Genomic DNA, 19794 nt, shown 5'->3' on the forward strand with positions numbered 1-19794 from the left:
AAGTTCAGCACTTTTTACTGTACTGTGAGGGTCATGGGTATCTTATCAACAATAGAGCTGCCAAGAGAACCACACAAAATGCCATCAGTCCCCTGCTTCCTCTATGCATTTACATTTGTTCATTACAATCAGACCTTAATCCTGGGGCTACAGAAAAAACACACAATATCACAAATGATCACTGTATACTTTTTATTTACACGGTAGAGGAAAAATGCCCTAACATACAGGCACATTGTAACATTTTCTTTTGTAAAATTATATAAATAGTGCATAAAACTATATATAAGTAAACATTATGAAATGTATGTAATAATTACAATAAAAGTTACTACATTTTTGGTCTATAGAAATAATCTGGTGATCTTTAAATACTGGTTTCGAGTACCCTGCTAAAAAAATGAATTAAACTTCTGAAAATAACCGTAAAGCAAAATATACATGCGTACCAGGTTATCAAACTAGTTCTTGTAAGAAATTTCACTGTATTAAAATACTGTCTCTATATCCCATTCCAACCCGCCCCCCCCCCCCCCCCCCAACCCAGAGAAAAGCAGCTTGATAACTGTACTTGGCATTCAGTTTGGAACAAAGTTTAAATAAGACAAGCCCAAGATTTTCAGTTGTTGAAAAACAGTTACTAGTACCTCCTAGAGTTTCTGGGAAATGTAGTTCAACAAGAGCAGGAAAAGGAAGCAGACAGACATTACAGACATTACTAAACAATTAGGAAGCTACTAAAATGCAGCTCATGTCCTTTAACCAAGGCCTTAAAATGACAGTTCTGCCCAGGGTTGTCATCAGATCATCATTAGGTGATGTGACATTACAGTACCCACTGGACTCTTATGACTGCCCCAGGTATGCCACACAAAACAATGTGTAAGACCTATTATATCTATGTCAGCTTTGGGGATGGGTTGATTTATCAAATATCAAGCTGGGATATTCCCAGCTGTTCATTTTTTTACCATTTATCAAAACTTCCCTGACAGTCAGAAAATTTTTTAAAGAATTGACACATTTGTAAACCCTGATACTTGTGTCCTGATACTTCTGTGTCAGTTTGTCAGATCTATAAGATCACACACACAGACTTTTATTTTAATGGAATGTTCATACATTTGGACTATTAATGGGGACATGTACCCTAAATTAGAACTTAATGTAAAATTGATTTGAGTGTTTTGCTATTTCAATTCATGATATTAGCAATTGTTACACAAGTGTGCCCTGCTGCCTGGCCTGGGTGAAGGCTGAGCACAACTGCAAAAGCTAATTTCACAAAACGTGAAGAGTGGTTGTGTTGTTCATTACGACAGCAGCAATAGAGCCAATTAGATAAGCATCAAGAAATGCTTTCTGCTTCTGTGAAACCCACTTTAGCAGTTCCATCTGAACAGCAGGGGTCGGGGTAAGGCCATGAGGCAGATTTTCAGCCTGGCTAACAATCTGCCCGTACACTTGAAAAATCTTCTAATTGTGCCTGCACCCAGAAGCACTGAATCCACCCAGGTGCAGGCACACTATGCACCAACTAGAGTGAGACTTGGCGTTTGTTGGCAGATATTGGCTGCATGTGCAAGCACGAATAGATGATTTTTGAAGTGTACAGGTGGATTGTCAGCCTGTGCTTCTATGCAGACTAACATACAGCCTTGTGGAGCCTTACCCTAAGCTTCATATTAGCCCTGCTGAGAGTTATGATGGACGGAACGTTTCCTCGCCTGCACTTAATCTCCGCCAGCACAGGTGACAAAAGATCAAGTTACAGTCCTAAAGGGATTATTGTAAATCGCTGCCTAGTAAAACACATGCATTGCATAACTTTGGATTACTATGTAATGCATATGTTATACCACAGACGATTTACATTAATCCTGTACGAATGTAACTTCAGATGTTTGATCGCCCTCTTTAGAGGAGATTTAACAAGGGGCACAAAAGTATTCTAGCATGAAATAAAATTAAAATGTATGTAAGTTGCAAAAGTGCCAAAAGAGCACTTTTACATTGTTCCTACTTTAGGCTGTAGAACCCCTTTAATTTTTACTGAATCACATGGTGTGTAGATTACTGGAGATGGCACAATGCCAAGTAGAAATAGCACTCAGCATTGCCCCCTACTAACAAATGCCCCTTCATAGCAACAAAAAGGTTGAAAAAAAAGACAATTCCTTTCCCATAATTCTGCTGCAGTGGCTGTCTGGACTGATACACATGACAATGTGCCATGTTTCAGTATTGATTTCTAAAAGTAAGCACAGAATTAATCCTAGGCCCAAGTCCTGTCCACTTGCTGCTTGTGAACTACTTCACTGTGTTTTCTTCTGCCAGCAGACGTTTAAGAATATAGAGTATCACTTGATAGCAGAAAATATACTGCTCCTGCAAAAGACAAACAAATATTATATATACAGCACATATATTTTATGTATTCAAAAACAAAACTTTTAACCCCCATATCCTTCAATTTACTATCATTACTACAGAGCTCCTGTGTGCTCTGTACTTTGCACCTTGTGCACTATTCAACAGTGCAGGCAGAACCAGTGCACTAATATCCACAGCAAGTTGTAGAAAACATGTATAGATGCAAGTACAGGTATGGGTCCTGTATCCAGCATGCTTGGGCCTGGGGCTTTCAAGATAAGGGGTCTTTTTGTTATTTGGATCTCCATACCCTGAGTCTATTAAATAATCATTTAAACATTAAATAAACCCAATAGGATAGTTTTGTCTCCAATAAGGATTAATTATATCTTAGTTAAGATCAAGTACAAGGTACTGTTTTATTATTACAGAGAAAAAGGAAAATGAAATGTGATTTGATTAAAATGGAGTCTATAGTTTATGTAATTCTGGATTGACCATACCTATATCTTTGTTAATAGCAATGACTATAGTTGTTTGTGTGCACATTTTGCAAACATGCCAACAAGCAAGTTGGTACAGGTGTGGGACCCCTTATCCTGAAAAACATTATCCAGAAAGTTCCGAATTACGGAAAGGCTACCTCCCATAGACTCCATTTTAATCAAATAATTCACATTTTTAAAAATGGTTTCCTTTTTCTCTGTAATAATAAAACAGTACCTTGTACTTGATCCCAACTAAGATATAATTAATCCTTATTGGAGCCAAAACTATCCTAGTTAGTTTAATTACTGTTGAAATATTTTTTAAGCAAATTAAGGTAGGAGATCCGAATTACAGAAAGACCCCTTATCCGGAAAACCCCAGGTCCCGAGCATTCTGGATAATGGGTCCCATACCTGTAACTACTTTTATATAAGTACAAGTATTTCTGTTCTACCTCGGTCTGGATCATCCCATGCCTATGAAGCCGCATTGTGTGCACCATATTGAGGATGTCAAACTGGGGAATATAAAAAGAAAATAATTAATTGTAAGAGAAGTTCACATCTATGCTCTTGATTTGAGCAATTAGATTTAGAAATCCCTGTTTGTGTTATGGGTTAATTTGAGAGACTGTTCAAAATTATTTGCCCACTGGTTGCTAGTGAAAACTGTAGATGTGCAATTAAAGGTAATTAAACTAAAAAAATAAATTGATGCCCTTAGTGTAGTGATTTTGCAATTTACATGAATTTTCTATTTTCAACCATTTCTGAGATATTAGCAGTTTAGGACAGTATTATTCTGCTGATGCTAGGCAGGTTTCAGCTCGGTAGTTCTCTTTGAAGGCCAATAGTCTCAGCAACTATAAGGGAATTTACAAAAGTGTCTGTAAGTACAAAGTTCTCCTCTTGACACCAGTTAGTTACTACTGTATGACTACTGTATTGGCAGTGAGGATGCATCTGAATGTGGGGTTGGGTTGCCACCTTACCCCTTTAATACCGGCCACATATTGAATCCACATCCTGCATGGCATGGTGGCAATAAATTTAAATACATGCTGCATGTCTGCACATACATCAGTTCAGTCTGCAGCGTGCATCTAAATTTTAGATACAAGATACAGAAAACTAATTTTATAGGATTATTAGTTGCTGTTCAGGGGCAGACACTGGTGCTACCATTTCCTAAGTGCCAACATTTCACAAGTGCTAGGAAGAAGAAAATGGCAGTTACTGGTCATGCCCATTCCCACACCTTGTGTCTCAACCCTTTTTCCTTGTAGATTGTAAGCTCTTTTGGGCAGGGCCCTCTTCACCTCTTGTATCGTTATTGATTGCTTTATATGTTACTCTGTATGTCCAATGTATGTAACCCACTTATTGTACAGCGCTGCGGAATATGTTGGCGCTTTATAAATAAATGTTAATGTAATGTAATGTAATGCTGTTGACCATAAGTCTGAAACAGAACAAAAATGTCTGATAAGGCACTAATGTCTGCAATGGGATTTATTTTGACTGAAGGATTTCTTAGAAACTGTACGACCCTAACCTGAATTGGCTGTTCTGGTTTAATTTGTTTTTTTCAAAAATATTTAAAGAAATCTGCAGATATATAGAGAACTGGAGATAAAATGCCACGGCAAGATGAGCACAGATGGGGATACACTAGAATCTCTCTCTCTCTAACAATCTGACAGTGCTTAACTTCTATCACGACAGTAGGATTTCTTTTGTTAGACTAGTGCATAAGTGGAAAATCCTGAGTGATACTCACCTCTAAGTCTTTGCTGATAAGAGCCAACATGACATCTAGACATATGAGTGTGCCTGAGCGACCAATGCCTGCACTGCAATGTGTAATGATGGGTCCAGACCTGTAGATGTGTCTCATAAAGGAGATGAATGTAAGTAACTGGTTTGGATCACTCGGGGTATCATGATCCGGCCAAGCTGTGTAATTCAGGTGAGCAATTTGTCGCACTTCTTCACCCTGAATACAGGATACACATAATATGAAATGTAGTACTCTCCATCAAACACTGAGTAAGGATATTTCCTTCTGATAACTGTCAATGAAAACTGCATGCATTAGGCTGATGCCACACAAGGCTGTTTCTCCATCAGAGAAATGCATGGGGGCAAAAAGCTGATCTGGATTGGATTCCACCAGCTACTTACATGAAGTGCACTAACAAGGACTCCACCCCCGCCGGCCACATCCCCTGCCATGCTCCGTCCCCGTCGCGTTCCCTTAACCCCCTGCAGTGGCCCCCATCCGACGTCCTCCCCTGAGCGTGCATAAGTGAAACGTGTCAGGGAAGTACACCGGGACTGGGCCGCCGGAGCCCAATAGGGCCGGGGCCCACTGGGCCCAGTCCGACCCTGCCTGGAGTCCCTGTCAGTACACTTAACCCAACAAGAAGATACAGTGGAGGAAATAATTATTTGACCCCTCACTGATTTTGTAAGTTTGTCCAATGACAAAGAAATGAAAAGTCTCAGAACAGTATCATTTCAATGGTAGGTTTATTTTAACAGTGGCAGATAGCACATCAAAAGGAAAATCGAAAAAATAACTTTAAATAAAAGATAGCAACTGATTTGCATTTCATTGAGTGAAATAAGTTTTTGAACCCCTACCAACCATTAAGAGTTCTGGCTCCCACAGAGTGGTTAGACACTTCTACTCAATTAGTCAACCTCATTAAGGACACCTGTCTTAACTAGTCACCTGTATAAAAGACACCTGTCCACAGAATCAATCAATCAAGCAGACTCCAAACTCTCCAACATGGGAAAGACCAAAGAGCTGTCCAAGGATGTCAGAGACAAAATTGTAGACCTGCACAAGGCTGGAATGGACTACAAAACGATTAGCAAGAAGCTGGGAGAGAAGGTGACAACTGTTGTTGTGATTGTTCGAAAATGGAAGGAGCACAAAATGACCATCAATCGACCTCGCTCTGGGGCTCCACGCAAGATCTCACCTCGTGGGGTGTCAATGATTCTGAGAAAGGTGAAAAAGCATCCTAGAACTACACAAGAGGAGTTAGTTAATGACCTCAAATTAGCAGGGACCACAGTCACCAAGAAAACCATTGGAAACACATTACACCGCAATGGATTAAAATCCTGCAGGGCTCGCAAGGTCCCCCTGCTCAAGAAGGCACATGTGCAGGCCCGTCTGAAGTTTGCCAATGAACACCTGAATGATTCTGTGAGTGACTGGGAGAAGGTGCTGTGGTCTGATGAGACCAAAATAGAGCTCTTTGGCATTAACTCAACTCGCTGTGTTTGGAGGAAGAAAACTGCTGCCTATGACCCCCAAAACACCGTCCCCACCGTCAAGCATGGGGGTGGAAACATTTTGCTTTGGGGGTGTTTTTCTGCTAAGGGCACAGGACAACTTATTCGCATTAACGGGAAAATGGACGGAGCCATGTATCGTGAAATCCTGAACGACAACCTCCTTCCCTCTGCCAGGAAACTGAAAATGGGTCGTGGATGGGTGTTCCAGCACGACAATGACCCAAAACATACAGCAAAGGCAACAAAGGAGTGGCTCAAGAAGAAGCACATTAAGGTCATGGAGTGGCCTAGTCAGTCTCCGGACCTTAATCCAATAGAAAACCTATGGAGGGAGCTCAAGCTCAGAGTTGCACAGAGACAGCCTCGAAACCTTAGGGATTTAGAGATGATCTGCAAAGAGGAGTGGACCAACATTCCTCCTAAAATGTGCGCAAACTTGGTCATCAATTACAAGAAACGTTTGACCTCTGTGCTTGCAAACAAGGGTTTTTCCACTAAGTATTAAGTCTTTTTTTGTTAGAGGGTTCAAAAACTTATTTCACTCAATGAAATGCAAATCAGTTGCTATCTTTTATTTAAAGTTATTTTTTCGATTTTCCTTTTGATGTGCTATCTGCCACTGTTAAAATAAACCTACCATTGAAATTATACTGTTCTGAGACTTTTCATTTCTTTGTCATTGGACAAACTTACAAAATCAGTGAGGGGTCAAATAATTATTTCCTCCACTGTAGGTGCAAATCCACTTAGAATTGTTTTTTGTAGGAGCATGCAATAGTCTCTTGCGACATTAGTCTTGGTTTATTTACAGTGTACCAAGAATATCAGCTTATTTTATGCTCCCAACCATAAATGCTGAATACCAGTGTATATTAATCACCACTTCACTGATTCCAAAGCTTTTATTAGATTTTTATTTCTATATTTGCTGTATATTTGATTTAGCTACAGTTTTTCAGCAGTTGCCATCAAATACTGAAAGAACAGAGAGAACTTAAGTCTACCAAAATTAAAAGATATTTTAATTATCAGGGAATGCCACGATGCCCATTAAAGTTCACGCTGCATTTGGATAGCTGTGGTGATTGACATTTTCTATGTGCCCTGGGATATTATTAATATGTTAAAAAAATATTAATGTATAATTAATTCATACAGTTCCATAGTTTACTTGGGTTGAAAAAAGACCATCAAGTGTTACTCCACAGTGCACATACATACACACAATCTTATTGACCTAACTATATATACCAATATCTATATTAACTGTAGATTTTTAGTATCACAATAGCCTTCGATACTATGCTTGTTCAAGAAGTCATCCAAGCCCCTCTTAAAGGCATTATCAGAATCTGCCATTACAACATCACTTGGAAGGGCATTCCACATCCTCACTGACCTCAATGTGAAAAACCACCTACACTGCTTCAAGGGATGGCCTCTGGTGCACTGATCCTTTTTAGGGAAAAAACGTAAAGGAGAACTAAGCCCTAAAAATGAATATGGCAAGAAATGCCATATTTTGTATACTGTACTTATTGAACCAGCATAAATGTTCAGAATCTCTATAGTAGTAATAATCTGGTACTTGTGGTAAGTTGTCACAGGGTGTCACCATACTGAAATCTATTAGAAGTGTGCTCAGTGTGCTCTAAACAGCTGTGCAGAAACTAAGCTTAAGGGTTGTCACAAAATATAAAGCAGAAAATGAAGGTGATGCTACAGAGCTTATATTAATTTCTGATACTAATTACACTGGTTTCAGAGCTGTCATGACATAATAATATGTATTATTTACTAATCAACCTTATATTGTGACAATTATATTCTATATATACAGAACATCAGTCCCTAAGCTCAGGTAAGTGACAGCAGCACTGAACTTGTGCTGTGAATCAGCAGAAAAGAAGATGTGGAGCTACTGGGGGCATCTTTGGAGGCACAGATCTTCCTCTGGTTGCCTTTGTCTGGTACAGAAGCCCAAAGCATAATGTACAACATTTCTAGCCTACTTTTTTACCTAAGCTTTAGTTCTCCTTTAAACCATAATGTTCTCCAAAGTTAAAAAAAACCCAAAAACATCATTATTAGGAAAAAGTTTACTCATGACACTATTTACAAGATTGGTTGGAAAATAGTACATATATACAGCTACCCACCTGTACATCTTCAAGTTCCAAGACTCTTAAGACAAAGCTCTCCAAGTGCTGGGTCATTACCAATGTTAGCTGCAGCTGATTCGATATCCTTATGGGTCTACCCAGTTCTTCAGGCCAGTAACGTTGGCATTTAATTTTCCCTGCTTCAACCTCCTGAGTCATCATAGCAATCACTGAGGAATTTTGCTCCCATACCATTTGCCAGAAGTCCGACACTGTACTAGGAAGAGGTCCTTGGCAAGCGATATAAATTAACTCCTCATTGCCAACTGGCATTTTAATAAAACTTGCATTGATATAGCCATGTTCTGCTCCCAATGGGACTCTTGTGGCATCATCTGAAATTGCACAAACCCAATAAAAATAAACAGATGGGTTAAATTCAGTCTGGCTGAGCAGTTTGAAAGCAAAAAATGTTAGATTAAAACTGAAACCCAGGGAAGTAATTTTGTGGTAACTTACATGGTAGTATATTCTTGTACCGGTTTTTCTTTTTATTTTCTTTAGTTTGTCCAATAAGACAGTCATCCAAAGGTTTTAAATCCTGGAGGAGCTACGAAAAAGGAAAAAAATTTATAGTTACTATAAATTACTCATCAATGTATGATGTTATTCTCCCTATTACAGCTTAATACAATTACACTAAACAGCATAATAACACATTTTTGGCAAATAGTTCAACAGATCACATTTCCAAGCAGGTTAGTTTACTATAACTACCACCTCCATTACAAATGTTTTCTTACTTCAAACTCTTTTGAAGGAGTGTTTTCATCCAGTTTGCCATGAATCAACCGTACAATTGCCTTTAGGCTGGATCCTGTATACCTGCTTGATGGCTGAACCTTCACCAGTGAGAGAGATGAGAGATCTTCCTTTGTCACTTTCAATGAATCTGTGATTATGGGGAAAAAACATATGTGGCAAAGGTATATAACTGGAGATGGATAATAGGAACATTAGTGGCACACATATCAAAGAGGGAAACTAGAGCACATAGGTAAATTTCACCAATCTCTATTCGGTTCTATGGCAGTTTTTATCAAAACCAGGCATATTTATCGAAGTTTTTTGCAGAATGATTTATAACTCTTAAATATGCCCCATATATTTATATAATGATTTACTTATCTTTGACAAATATGCCCCATAGATTTATAGATATGATATGATTTACAACACTTTACTTAAACACCGGAATGTTTTTCTGAGTTACATTGATCACTAGCTTGAAATGCACACCTATCAGGGTGGAATGCAGACCAGGGTAGATGTAATTTTTTTTTTCTTTTTGAGTTGTAAATCTTATGAGATCCTTTATTGTATCATCCTTGCTAAAATACCAGTAATGTAGCAGAAACCAAAACTGTATCTTCTGCATACCTGCTGTTGTGATTAGGTTTTATAACACTAAAATCCCCACCCCAAGAACTAATGGAGGAACCTAGGGAGCCTTGTTTACCCTTTGCTATTGAAGGGGATACAGAACAAAACACAGAAATCCTTAATATACCTACCACTGTAATCTGTTCATTTAAAAAGTATGTATAAATACTGTTTTTATATGATAAAATCCAGAAGCAAAACAGTTCTTCTCTTTCTGCTAAATTTGAAATCCTGGCAGGGGAAAGGGGACTTAAACATTAATGTTACAAATTGTAACAACTTCTTCACTGCTTACAGACAGCATGCACGAACTACATAACCCACAATACATTGCACTGTGATGTTCCTTTCCTTATTGACATCAAATGTGCAGGGGATTCTGGGATTTGGAGAATACAGTCTACAGACAGGCTGAGGACATTCAACTACATTTTTATTTGGGTGTCAAAGTAGTCAGCCAGATCAGCAGGATAACAGGGGGCCAGGATTAGGTAACTGTTCCAACCCATATTATTACTTTATAAATCATGAAAATGCTGCATATTTTTTAATTGAGGTATATTGTGCAAAGTTGCTTGAAATTATGTTTACTTTTCAAAAAGCTTGTTTGGATGGTGTTCCCCTTTAATACATTAAATACACAGAGTAAATAAAATGGTAGTTCAACTTTTTGTTCAGGACTTGCCCTCTTTAGTTTGGAATTTAAGCAAATATCTGGATAACTATAATATACTGTATATACTCAAGTATAAGCCTAGTTTTTCAGCACCCTAAATGTGCTGGAAAAAGTCACCCTCGGCTTATACTCGAGTCAGGTGCCATGGGTCCCTCTAGACTAGCACCCTCTCTCCTTTGTGCAAATTAGGCCACCTGCAACCAGACCCTCCAGTGCCCTGGCCTAGGCTCCCACTAGCAATACTTATTTCCCCTTACATCCCTCCGGGACTGGGTCTGCTGCCAGTTTGCCAATGTGCAATGAGTGTGCGGTAGTACTCATATTGTTTTTGTTGACCCTCCTCTCCGCTTACAGAGCTAGTTTACTGTTTTTCTTTGAAATAAATATTGAAAAACATATACTCCAATGATGCCTCAATTAATGTAATTTTATTGGTATTTATTTTGATTATTAAAACTTAGCAGTAGCGGTTGCATTTCCCACCCTAGGCTTATACTTGATTCAATAAGTTTTTCCAGTTTTCTTAGGTAAAATTAGGTACCTCGGCTTATATTCGGATCGCCTTATACTCGAGTATATACGGTACATAATCTAATTGTCTTATTACAGAACAAATGTTTTTGGCTTCTGAGACAGTGGCCCCTAACTTGAAAGCTAGAAAGTGGAATAATTCAAAAACTATAAAAAATGAAGATTGATTGATTGACAGGAATGTAACATACTACAAGTTATGACAAATGTCATACTATTAGTTAACTAAATGTGAACCACCCTTTTAGAGAAAATATCACCCTTCTTTTTGACAGGTGCTCATTCTGTTGGGCTTACATATAAAGGTTGCATAAACACTATCTGAACTTCCAGAAATATACATCAATTATTTTTACACAGCCCTACCTGATTCCACAGATTGAACTGAATAGAACAGAAATAAGATAGTCTGTCTCTATGCTCTGCTCAGTTTCCCAACCGCTGGAGTATAGTACAACCCCTTCATCACCTTGTTTCATTTTGAAGTGATGAATTCTTTTTGCTTTCCATATTGAATGGCACACAGGGACTTCAAGTGGAAGAAGCCATCCTCTCACAATAAAACAAGATGAGAAAGGGGCTACATGACACAGGGAGGGGGTTACTGCCCATGGGCAAATTTGCCCAATGTTGATATATAAGCCCCAGTGAGCCTACACAGTAAGACAGACTATCAAGGTTACCTTTCACTCTGTGGTATCAGGTATGTCTCTGTAATAAAAAATAATAAGATTATTAGATTTAGATTTAAATTAGATTTATTTATATTTATTTTTACTTTTTGTTCAGCAGCTCTCCATTTGATATTTTACTAGCTATCTGGTTGCTAGGGTCTTTTTTACTATAGTAACCAGTGGTTTAAACAAGAGATGGAAATATGAAGAGTGAAAAGCGTATACAGATAGATGAGTAATAAAATTTACAATAATAATGTAGCCTTATAGAGCAATAGTTTTTGGCTCCAGGAGTCAGTGACCCCCATTTGACAGCTGGAAAGTGGCAGAAGAGAAAGGCAAATAATTTAAAAACTATAAAAATAAATAATGAAAACCAATTGCAAAGTTGTTAGGAATAGGGCATTCTATAACATAGTAAAAGTTAAGCTGAACCACCCCTTTAAAAGTATAAAGTAATCTCTCTTGTACCCATAGTGTACCCATAGCTGCTTTGTAGTAATGCCACACTTGGCGGTTTGAGTGTGACTGCACATAAATAAAATGTTAAATATCAATATTTTATTTGATTCTCCTGACATCAGTATATGTAGACATGACCATCCACTTACCAAAAAGATTTTTGGAAAATAATTTATACTGGCCTCCAGTGCTTGGCCACATATTCTCATTCTCTACTGTGGATCTGCCAAAACAATTACATGTTAGAGCTAAAACAGAACAAGCTGCCAAAATAGTGGCAATTTCACAGTGTTTCAGATGTCTCCGTTAAAAGCTTTGTGTGGCTACTATGTTTCTGATCCCTTTACTCTATTCATAAACTTTTAGCTGTAGGTGAGGGTACAGCACATGCTATGAATCACAGTATAAATAAATACAGTATCTGTAGGACAGGTATTGGTATGTTGTAAAATAACTGAAGAATTCAGTTTGTGTAGCTGTTCCTTTTTCTACAGCTGTGTTTTTAGGAAAGGACATGACTATACAACACCATACAAATTCAAAGCCAAATAAAGCTTTTCTATAGACAAGTGGTAAAGCTATTGTATAGACTAGGTTTTAAAAATAAATTGGGATACACCAAATCCTATTTCAGGCTTCGGCAAAATCCCAAACCTTGATCATGAAAAAATCACAAACCGAATCTAAAGCCTAATTTGAATATGCAAAGGCAGAAAAAATGGTGTGATGAAAAGTCACATGATTTTAATGCTTTGCATTCATTTTGCCAGGCACTTGAATTAGGCCAAATCCTCCTGAAAAGGCTTAGATTTGACCAATTCCTGGATCCAGTGCATCCCTAAAAGTAAAAGCGATGGAACAGTGAATGTTGTAGGAATGGCCAAACTGGACAATATCTAAACCACAAGGTTAGAAAATATGTGGTCACTAATATTTGCACAGTTAAGTCTACTTGGACTGATCATTAGTTTATTCGAGTCAAGAAGAACAACATAATTCATAATTATGTTTCTTACCTTTGAGTAATTTCTTTATTTCTGTAATGACCCACTCCATTTACTTTGGTTTGCTATAAAAACGACATTCAACATTTTATAAGGTTATTTATAGATTTTATAAAGTTATCATTACATTATATTCACTATATTGTTTCTATAAAAAAGAGGCAAATTAAAGTTCTGGACAGATCTGATGTTCAAATATACAAGTGCCCTATGGCAGGGGCAGGCCAAACCTGCCCTGCGCACTTCCATCCCCCGACACTCCAATTGTGCATGTGCGCGCAGTCGAATGAACACACGCATGCGCAAAGATGTTGGGGGCTGTCAAGTGCCGGCAGGAGCAAGAATGAGTGGACATGGGGTAGGCAGAAGAGGTAGCTGACTAGCCCCCCTTCCCCTCACCCTCTCCTGATAGTTGTGTCCTAGGCCTCTTCTGCCTACCCCTAGTTCCAGCCCTGCGGCAGTAAACTTAACAAAGATGACTTTGTTGTGTAATGTTTTCTTTAATTTCAATTATTTTTCTTACCTCTGGGGAGTCATCAGGCAATGATGAACCATCACAGTCTGTGTCCTCAGCCTTTTCCTCTAAACCATCTTCAATTTGTCCCACTGTAAAAAAAAAACCAAACAAAATATAAATCAAATTAAGTTGTCAGCCAACAAATGGAATCATTAAATAAGCGGTAATAAATGATAAAAATAATCAAAATATACAAGCAAGCATTTTAGGAATTATTTTTATAATTGCCTTTACCAGGACTACTTGGATCTAAATAGAGGCAGAGGTGCAGCTGCCATGAGGCAAGCTGAGACACACCCATAAGGCAGCAGCAGCCCAAGTTACCAGGGTTGGCAAAAGCCAATTTGACACACTTGCATAATCAACAAAATTAGTTGCAGTATTAATTCTACAGTAATATACATCATGATTCAGTAATATGTTTTTGGAATAATGGCTCTAATGAGTGCATCCAGCAGTACAGCAGTAAAAACAGCCTGTAATAATGTTTATATGCAGTAAAAATAGTCAGAGAGTAGTCAGCTATGTGATAAGCACAAAAGACATAAAATCACTGACAGAAAGCTAAAACAATGTATAGTGTCTGTTGTTTCTTAATATTTCAGATACAGTTATTTGCTTTTCAGCATTACCTGAGAATTGTTCATTCAAAAGTGCATTCTGGCGATTCAGCTCTAGAAGATTTTGGGTTTGTTCATGAACAACATCTAGAAGGGACTGGATGACGTCATTATCTTCATCTTCATTATAGTGATTATCTTCAATTTGAGTCATGGAATCTAGGGAAACCCTTATTTTTATTATTTTATTAAAGCTTATGATGCAGGGAAGAGATCTGCATATTTTACATTTTAGGGTGAAGACACACTGAGCTACTAGTAGCAGCTACTTTTTCCACAGATACTAAACTCTAGAAAATACCCTGCCATAGACAATACTGAGAATTGCCTCTGCTAAAACACATGTAGAGACAATTATCAGTAAATGATCAGCATTGTCTATTTTAGTAGCCACGACAATTAGCTGCAACTAGGACTCCATGGGGCACATTCATCAAAGAACAATTGTTTCCGAAGACAAAGAATTAATATTTTTTCTAAGTTTTCATACTGTGTGTATATTTTGCAACTTTTTCGTTAGTTTGCGCAACTTTTTCGTACTTTGCGACAATTTGCGCGACAAAATCGTATTTGTTGCAATGAGTACAAAAGTTTCTGATCCAGGTTGGAGCTGCTGAGTGCCATTGAGTCCTATGGGAGGCTTCCAAAAACATGCACAGAAGGATCAAAGTCAGAAAGGTTTTCCCGCCATTTAAAATTGTCCAGATACGAACATTTAGTGACTTTCAGAACGCCATTATAATATTATCGTGACTATTACGATTTTTTCATAAGCATTTTTGTGACATTTCCGATCCTCAGAAATGATCATATTTAATCTGAATTTTTCCCATTTCGGGATTTGAACTCTGCCCCCATGTGTCCATTTAATAACAGCCTTGATTTCATAACCCACTGGATCTTTGCCATCAAACAGCAAATCAGTAAAGGCAAAGTCACACACAGCAGATTATCATTCTGCATTTACTGCTAAAAGTGGATCCACTCTCATCTGCAGCTCTGTGTAAAGCGAAGTGGTAATTGGGCAAAAAATTCGAAAGGAGGCATTTTAGAGCTGATCTCTGCTCTATAAATAGGGCTGTGGGTGATAGTGGATTTGATTATCTCAGCCTGAATAGGCAATGAGTGACTCTGGCCTAACCTGCTAATTGTTTTCTTTGGGTTACTAGAAGTCATACATTTTAATACATTACATTGCTCCAACATCTCTTCAAACCACATCTAATTTTGTTTTATAAACAGAACAACATTTTACAGAATTTTGTGTGTTTTTTCTTTAAATCTTATGGTATTTACAAAACAGAAAAAAAAATCAAACACAATCAAGCTCACAAAAATTATGCCAAACAAATCACAGAAAGAAGAGGATATCTTAGTCGCAGTACCAGTCCATTGTATTAAGTCTTATTATGAGTTTCTTACCCATTTATCTGGGATAATTAAGGATTCTAAAATTTGTCCCAGGGTTTTATTATGCCTCGCTAAAGTGTCCTCCAATAATGTAGTCACTTAATGCATCCTCTGTATATAATTTAAGTGAGCATACAGTTGGGTCATAGATAACAAAGTTTAAAACAAATTTTTATCTAGATCTAATCCTATAGGCTCCTTGAAAGACCCACTTCCAAAAGGTCTCTGAGGGGTTACATAGTAAGTTGGGTTGAAAAAAGATATACGTCCATCAGGTTCAAGACATACGTCCATAAAAATATTTATGTTATTATCACATCTTGTTTTTGATAATGCAAATCCGATTTTATTAAAAGCCAGGAATGCAGTGTATGGACTACCCACTTAGGTCAAGTGACTTGTAACAAAAAGATCAAAAATTCAAAGTATGCTAGTATGCTCTACCCAAGTGCATTTGAGAACACTTGTAGGGTTATTTAATAAAAAGTGCACCATTTGCTACAGTTACTAGTTACTTATAGCAACCAATTAGCAGGTAGCATTTACCAGTCACCTGTTTAAAAGCAAGCATCTTGTTAGTTGCTGTAGGTTACTATACCTAGGCAATCTTAGTGCCTCTTATTATATATCGGGGATAGAGTGTTATGTCTAATAAAAATATTTTATTTACCTATATTTCCATTGCACTTGTTTAAGATTGTAGTATCTGATGGCATGACTTCTCTGGCCACATTGATCTGAAGTGTCCCCTTTGCCTTTCGAATACTTGCCACAGCTTTGGCATGTGTAGCTCCTATCATATTTTCACCATTAACCTATAAAAAGAAAGACAAAATAATGATATTTACCCATAACATTAGAATGGTCATGCAAGTGCAGGATTAATAAGATGCAATGTTTACCATTGGAAAAATATATGTAACCGATTAAGTATTTAATTATTCCAAACCAATTCCAACCAGACACCATCGTTCCTATATTATAAAATATATCTTGTGGTAGCAAAAGTATTGAAGGCTCAGGATAAGGAAGTGAAGTTCGATAGTACTATAACAGATGTTCTAAAAAAATCAGATGGCAAAGCAGTTAAAACATAGAGCTACCTGGGGCTCTATATTCCTCAGTGTCTGCAGCAGAATGAGGAGTGGGCACTTTTTTATCTGTGCCTGACTTGCTTATATTAGCAGCTGACCAATGACGCTCCAGTAAACAAATTCCAGTGCTTTTTTTCAGGTCTGGTATAGGACAGTCCCTGCGTTTGTTTTTTCCAAGTTTGGTACAGCAGAGCAGTCCCCTTCTCAGGACGGCCACTGCTGTGATCAAAGCTCATTTCAGGGGAATAGCATAATAGCAAAATACAAAGACTTCTAATTAAAAAATGGCAGAGAATTTTTAATGGGTTTATATTGCAAATGTATTTCATTTACTTTATATCCCCTTAAGGGGCTACTACAAGTAACTGATGACACAACAAAAACCTTTAATGTTTGCACGTAAAAGAAAAATACTTGGTGCTTTCAAGTAATCTATTTGTCTCTCTTCAGGCACAAAGCTATACTAGTTAATGTTGTAGTTACTATCAAATTCATATTAGGAAAATCTTTTTGACACATACTACACAAATCAACTGCTCATCCATTTTCAAACAAGAGGCCTAACAAATGGCTGCATTATTTCCCCAATTACTAATATCTGACCTCTTCAAGACTCAACAAATAAATGTCTCCCAATGCCACCATATAAAGAAATGTATCTAAAAATTTTCCATAGAGCCTTCTATTCTCTGAACTGCCAGTACTGCTGACCCAGACCCATTCTTTCCCTAAACGCAATTCCACTGAAGACGACCTATTCTTCTGCTTCTGGTCATATTCCCATATTAAAAAAGTTCTGGACAATAATTATTATTATTAACATTTATTTATAAAGCGCCAACATATTCCGCAGCGCTGTACATATTTTAACCCCAATGCTATTTAACATTTGCATAATTATGTTCCTCTGTCACAAAAATGGGATACATTAGCTATTCCTATGCTGAACAAGGCTAGGATTAATTAGGGAGAGTAGAAAATTGTTGTTTACTATCTCTGCAGTTGCCTGGAAATCTACTCTGTGAGTATGGATACACAGAGAAATCCTCCTTTATTTTCTTTATTTTACCAGTCAATTATTCCATGTGTTTCACATGGACTGGCTGTAAACATCACTCCATGTGGTTTGGGAAAGCTTTACACAGACAATCAATTCTACCATGGTTCCAACTTCTAATATTTTATTCAGAATAAAACATAAATCACGGAACAAAAGTTTAAACTGAGAAAATGTACCATTTTAAGGGAAAAATATGTTGATTCAGAATTTCATGGTGTCAACAAATCCCAAAAAAGTTGGGACAAGTAGCAGTAAGAGGCTGGAAAAAGTAAATTTGAGCATAACGAAGAGCTGGAAGACCAAATAACACTAATTAGGTCAATTGGCAACATGATTGGGTATAAAAAGAGCTTCTCAGAATGTGTCTCTCAGAAGCCAAGATGGGTAGAGGATCACCAATTCCCACAATGTTGCGCAGAAAGATAGTGGAGCAATATCAGAAAGGTGTTACCCAGCGAAAAATTGCAAAGATTTTGCATCTATCATCATCAACTGTGCATAACATCATCCGAAGATTCAGAGAATCTGGAACAATCTCTGTGCGTAAGGGTCAAGGCCGTAAAACCATACTGGATGCCCGTGATCTCCGGGCCCTTAAACGACACTGCACCACAAACAGGAATGCTACTGTAAAGGAAATCACAGAATGGGCTCAGGAATACTTCAGTGAACACAATCCACCGTGCCATCCACCGTTGCCAGCTGAAACTCTACAGTGCAAAGAAGAAGCCATTTCTAAGCAAGATCCACAAGCTCAGGCGTTTTCACTGGGCCAGGGATCATTTAAAATGGAGTGTGGCAAAATGGAAGACTGTTCTGTGGTCAGACTCACGATTCGAAGTTCTTTTTGGAAATCTGGGACGCCATGTCATCCGGACCAAAGAGGACAAGGACAACCCAAGTTGTTATCAACACTCAGTTCAGAAGCCTGCATCTCTGATGGTATGGGGTTGCATGAGTGCATGTGGCATGGGCAGCTTGCATGTCTGGAAAGACAGCATCAATGCAGAAAAATATATTCAGGTTCTAGAACAACATATGCTCCCATCCAGACGTCATCTCTTTCAGGGAAGACCCTGCATTTTTCAACAAGATAATGCCAGACCACATTCTGCATCAATCACAACATTATGGCTGCGTAGGAGAAGGATCCGGGTACTGAAATGGCCAGTCTGCAGTCCAGATCTTTCACCTATAGAGAACATTTGGCGCATCATAAAGAGGAAGGTGCGACAAAGAAGGCCCAAGATGATTGAACAGTTAGAGGCCTGTATTAGACAAGAATGGGAGAGCATTCCTATTCCTAAACTTGAGAAACTGGTCTCCTCGGTCCCCAAGCGTCTGTTGAGTGTAAGAAGAAGGGGAGATGCCACACAGTGGTGAAAATGGCCTTGTCCCAACTTTTTTGGGATTTGTTGACACCATGAAATTCTGAATCAACATATTTTTCCCTTAAAATGGTACATTTTCTCAGTTTAAACTTTTGTTCCTTGATTTATGTTCTATTCTGAATAAAATATTAGAAGTTGGCACCTCCACATCATTGCATTCAGTTTTTATTCACAATTTGTTTAGTGTCCCAACTTTTTTGGAATCCGGTTTGTACTTACTTTCAATGCTGGTAGCTGCTGAATGACCCACAATATTGCTTTAACAGAAGCCCCATTCTTATTTTATCATGGCTTTTTCATATAACTAACAAGGGTGCAGGTACCAGTGCCGGCCTAGCCACATGCCATTTATGTACTCATAGAACAAACTGAAAGGCAATTCCTAGGTTTATGCAGCAAATGGGGTGATCCTCAATGAGAAGTGTCCTATAATTGTATTTATATACTTATAATTGTACTTCTTTTCCAACTGTTTGTTATAACTATATGTATGTCTACAACCTGTAACACCTGCTCACAAACCTGTAACCAATGGATCAGCTACAAATGTAGCCATGCTGTTTCAAAGGTGAAAAGCATTAAGCGCCGAGGTTGTCCCCTCTCCCCAATGCTTTTCACCCTTGCTATTGAACCT

At 38.0% G+C, this 19794-nt stretch overlaps 1 protein-coding gene across 6 annotated transcripts in view; it reads right to left on the reverse strand.

Annotated features, from left to right (window-relative positions):
* Positions 1-175: 175 nt before the first annotated feature.
* ptpn13 (protein tyrosine phosphatase non-receptor type 13) overlaps positions 176-19794 on the reverse strand; it is a 129931-nt gene continuing 110312 nt past the window's right edge. For all 6 annotated transcript variants that reach the window (XM_012955428.3, XM_012955427.3, XM_012955433.3 and 3 more), the window contains 11 exons: positions 16286-16430; positions 14218-14364; positions 13592-13674; positions 13081-13133; positions 12214-12287; positions 9082-9230; positions 8798-8888; positions 8336-8673; positions 4642-4857; positions 3317-3379; positions 176-2388 (listed from right to left, as the gene is read on the reverse strand). In XM_012955428.3, coding sequence (XP_012810882.2) covers positions 2311-2388; positions 3317-3379; positions 4642-4857; positions 8336-8673; positions 8798-8888; positions 9082-9230; positions 12214-12287; positions 13081-13133; positions 13592-13674; positions 14218-14364; positions 16286-16430 — 1437 coding nt within the window. In that variant the 3' untranslated portion in view covers positions 176-2310. The remainder of the gene's footprint in view (positions 2389-3316; positions 3380-4641; positions 4858-8335; positions 8674-8797; positions 8889-9081; positions 9231-12213; positions 12288-13080; positions 13134-13591; positions 13675-14217; positions 14365-16285; positions 16431-19794) is intronic.

Source organism: Xenopus tropicalis, chromosome 1 (genome assembly GCF_000004195.4).
Source record: "Xenopus tropicalis strain Nigerian chromosome 1, UCB_Xtro_10.0, whole genome shotgun sequence".
Classification (NCBI taxonomy): Eukaryota; Metazoa; Chordata; class Amphibia; order Anura; family Pipidae; genus Xenopus; species Xenopus tropicalis.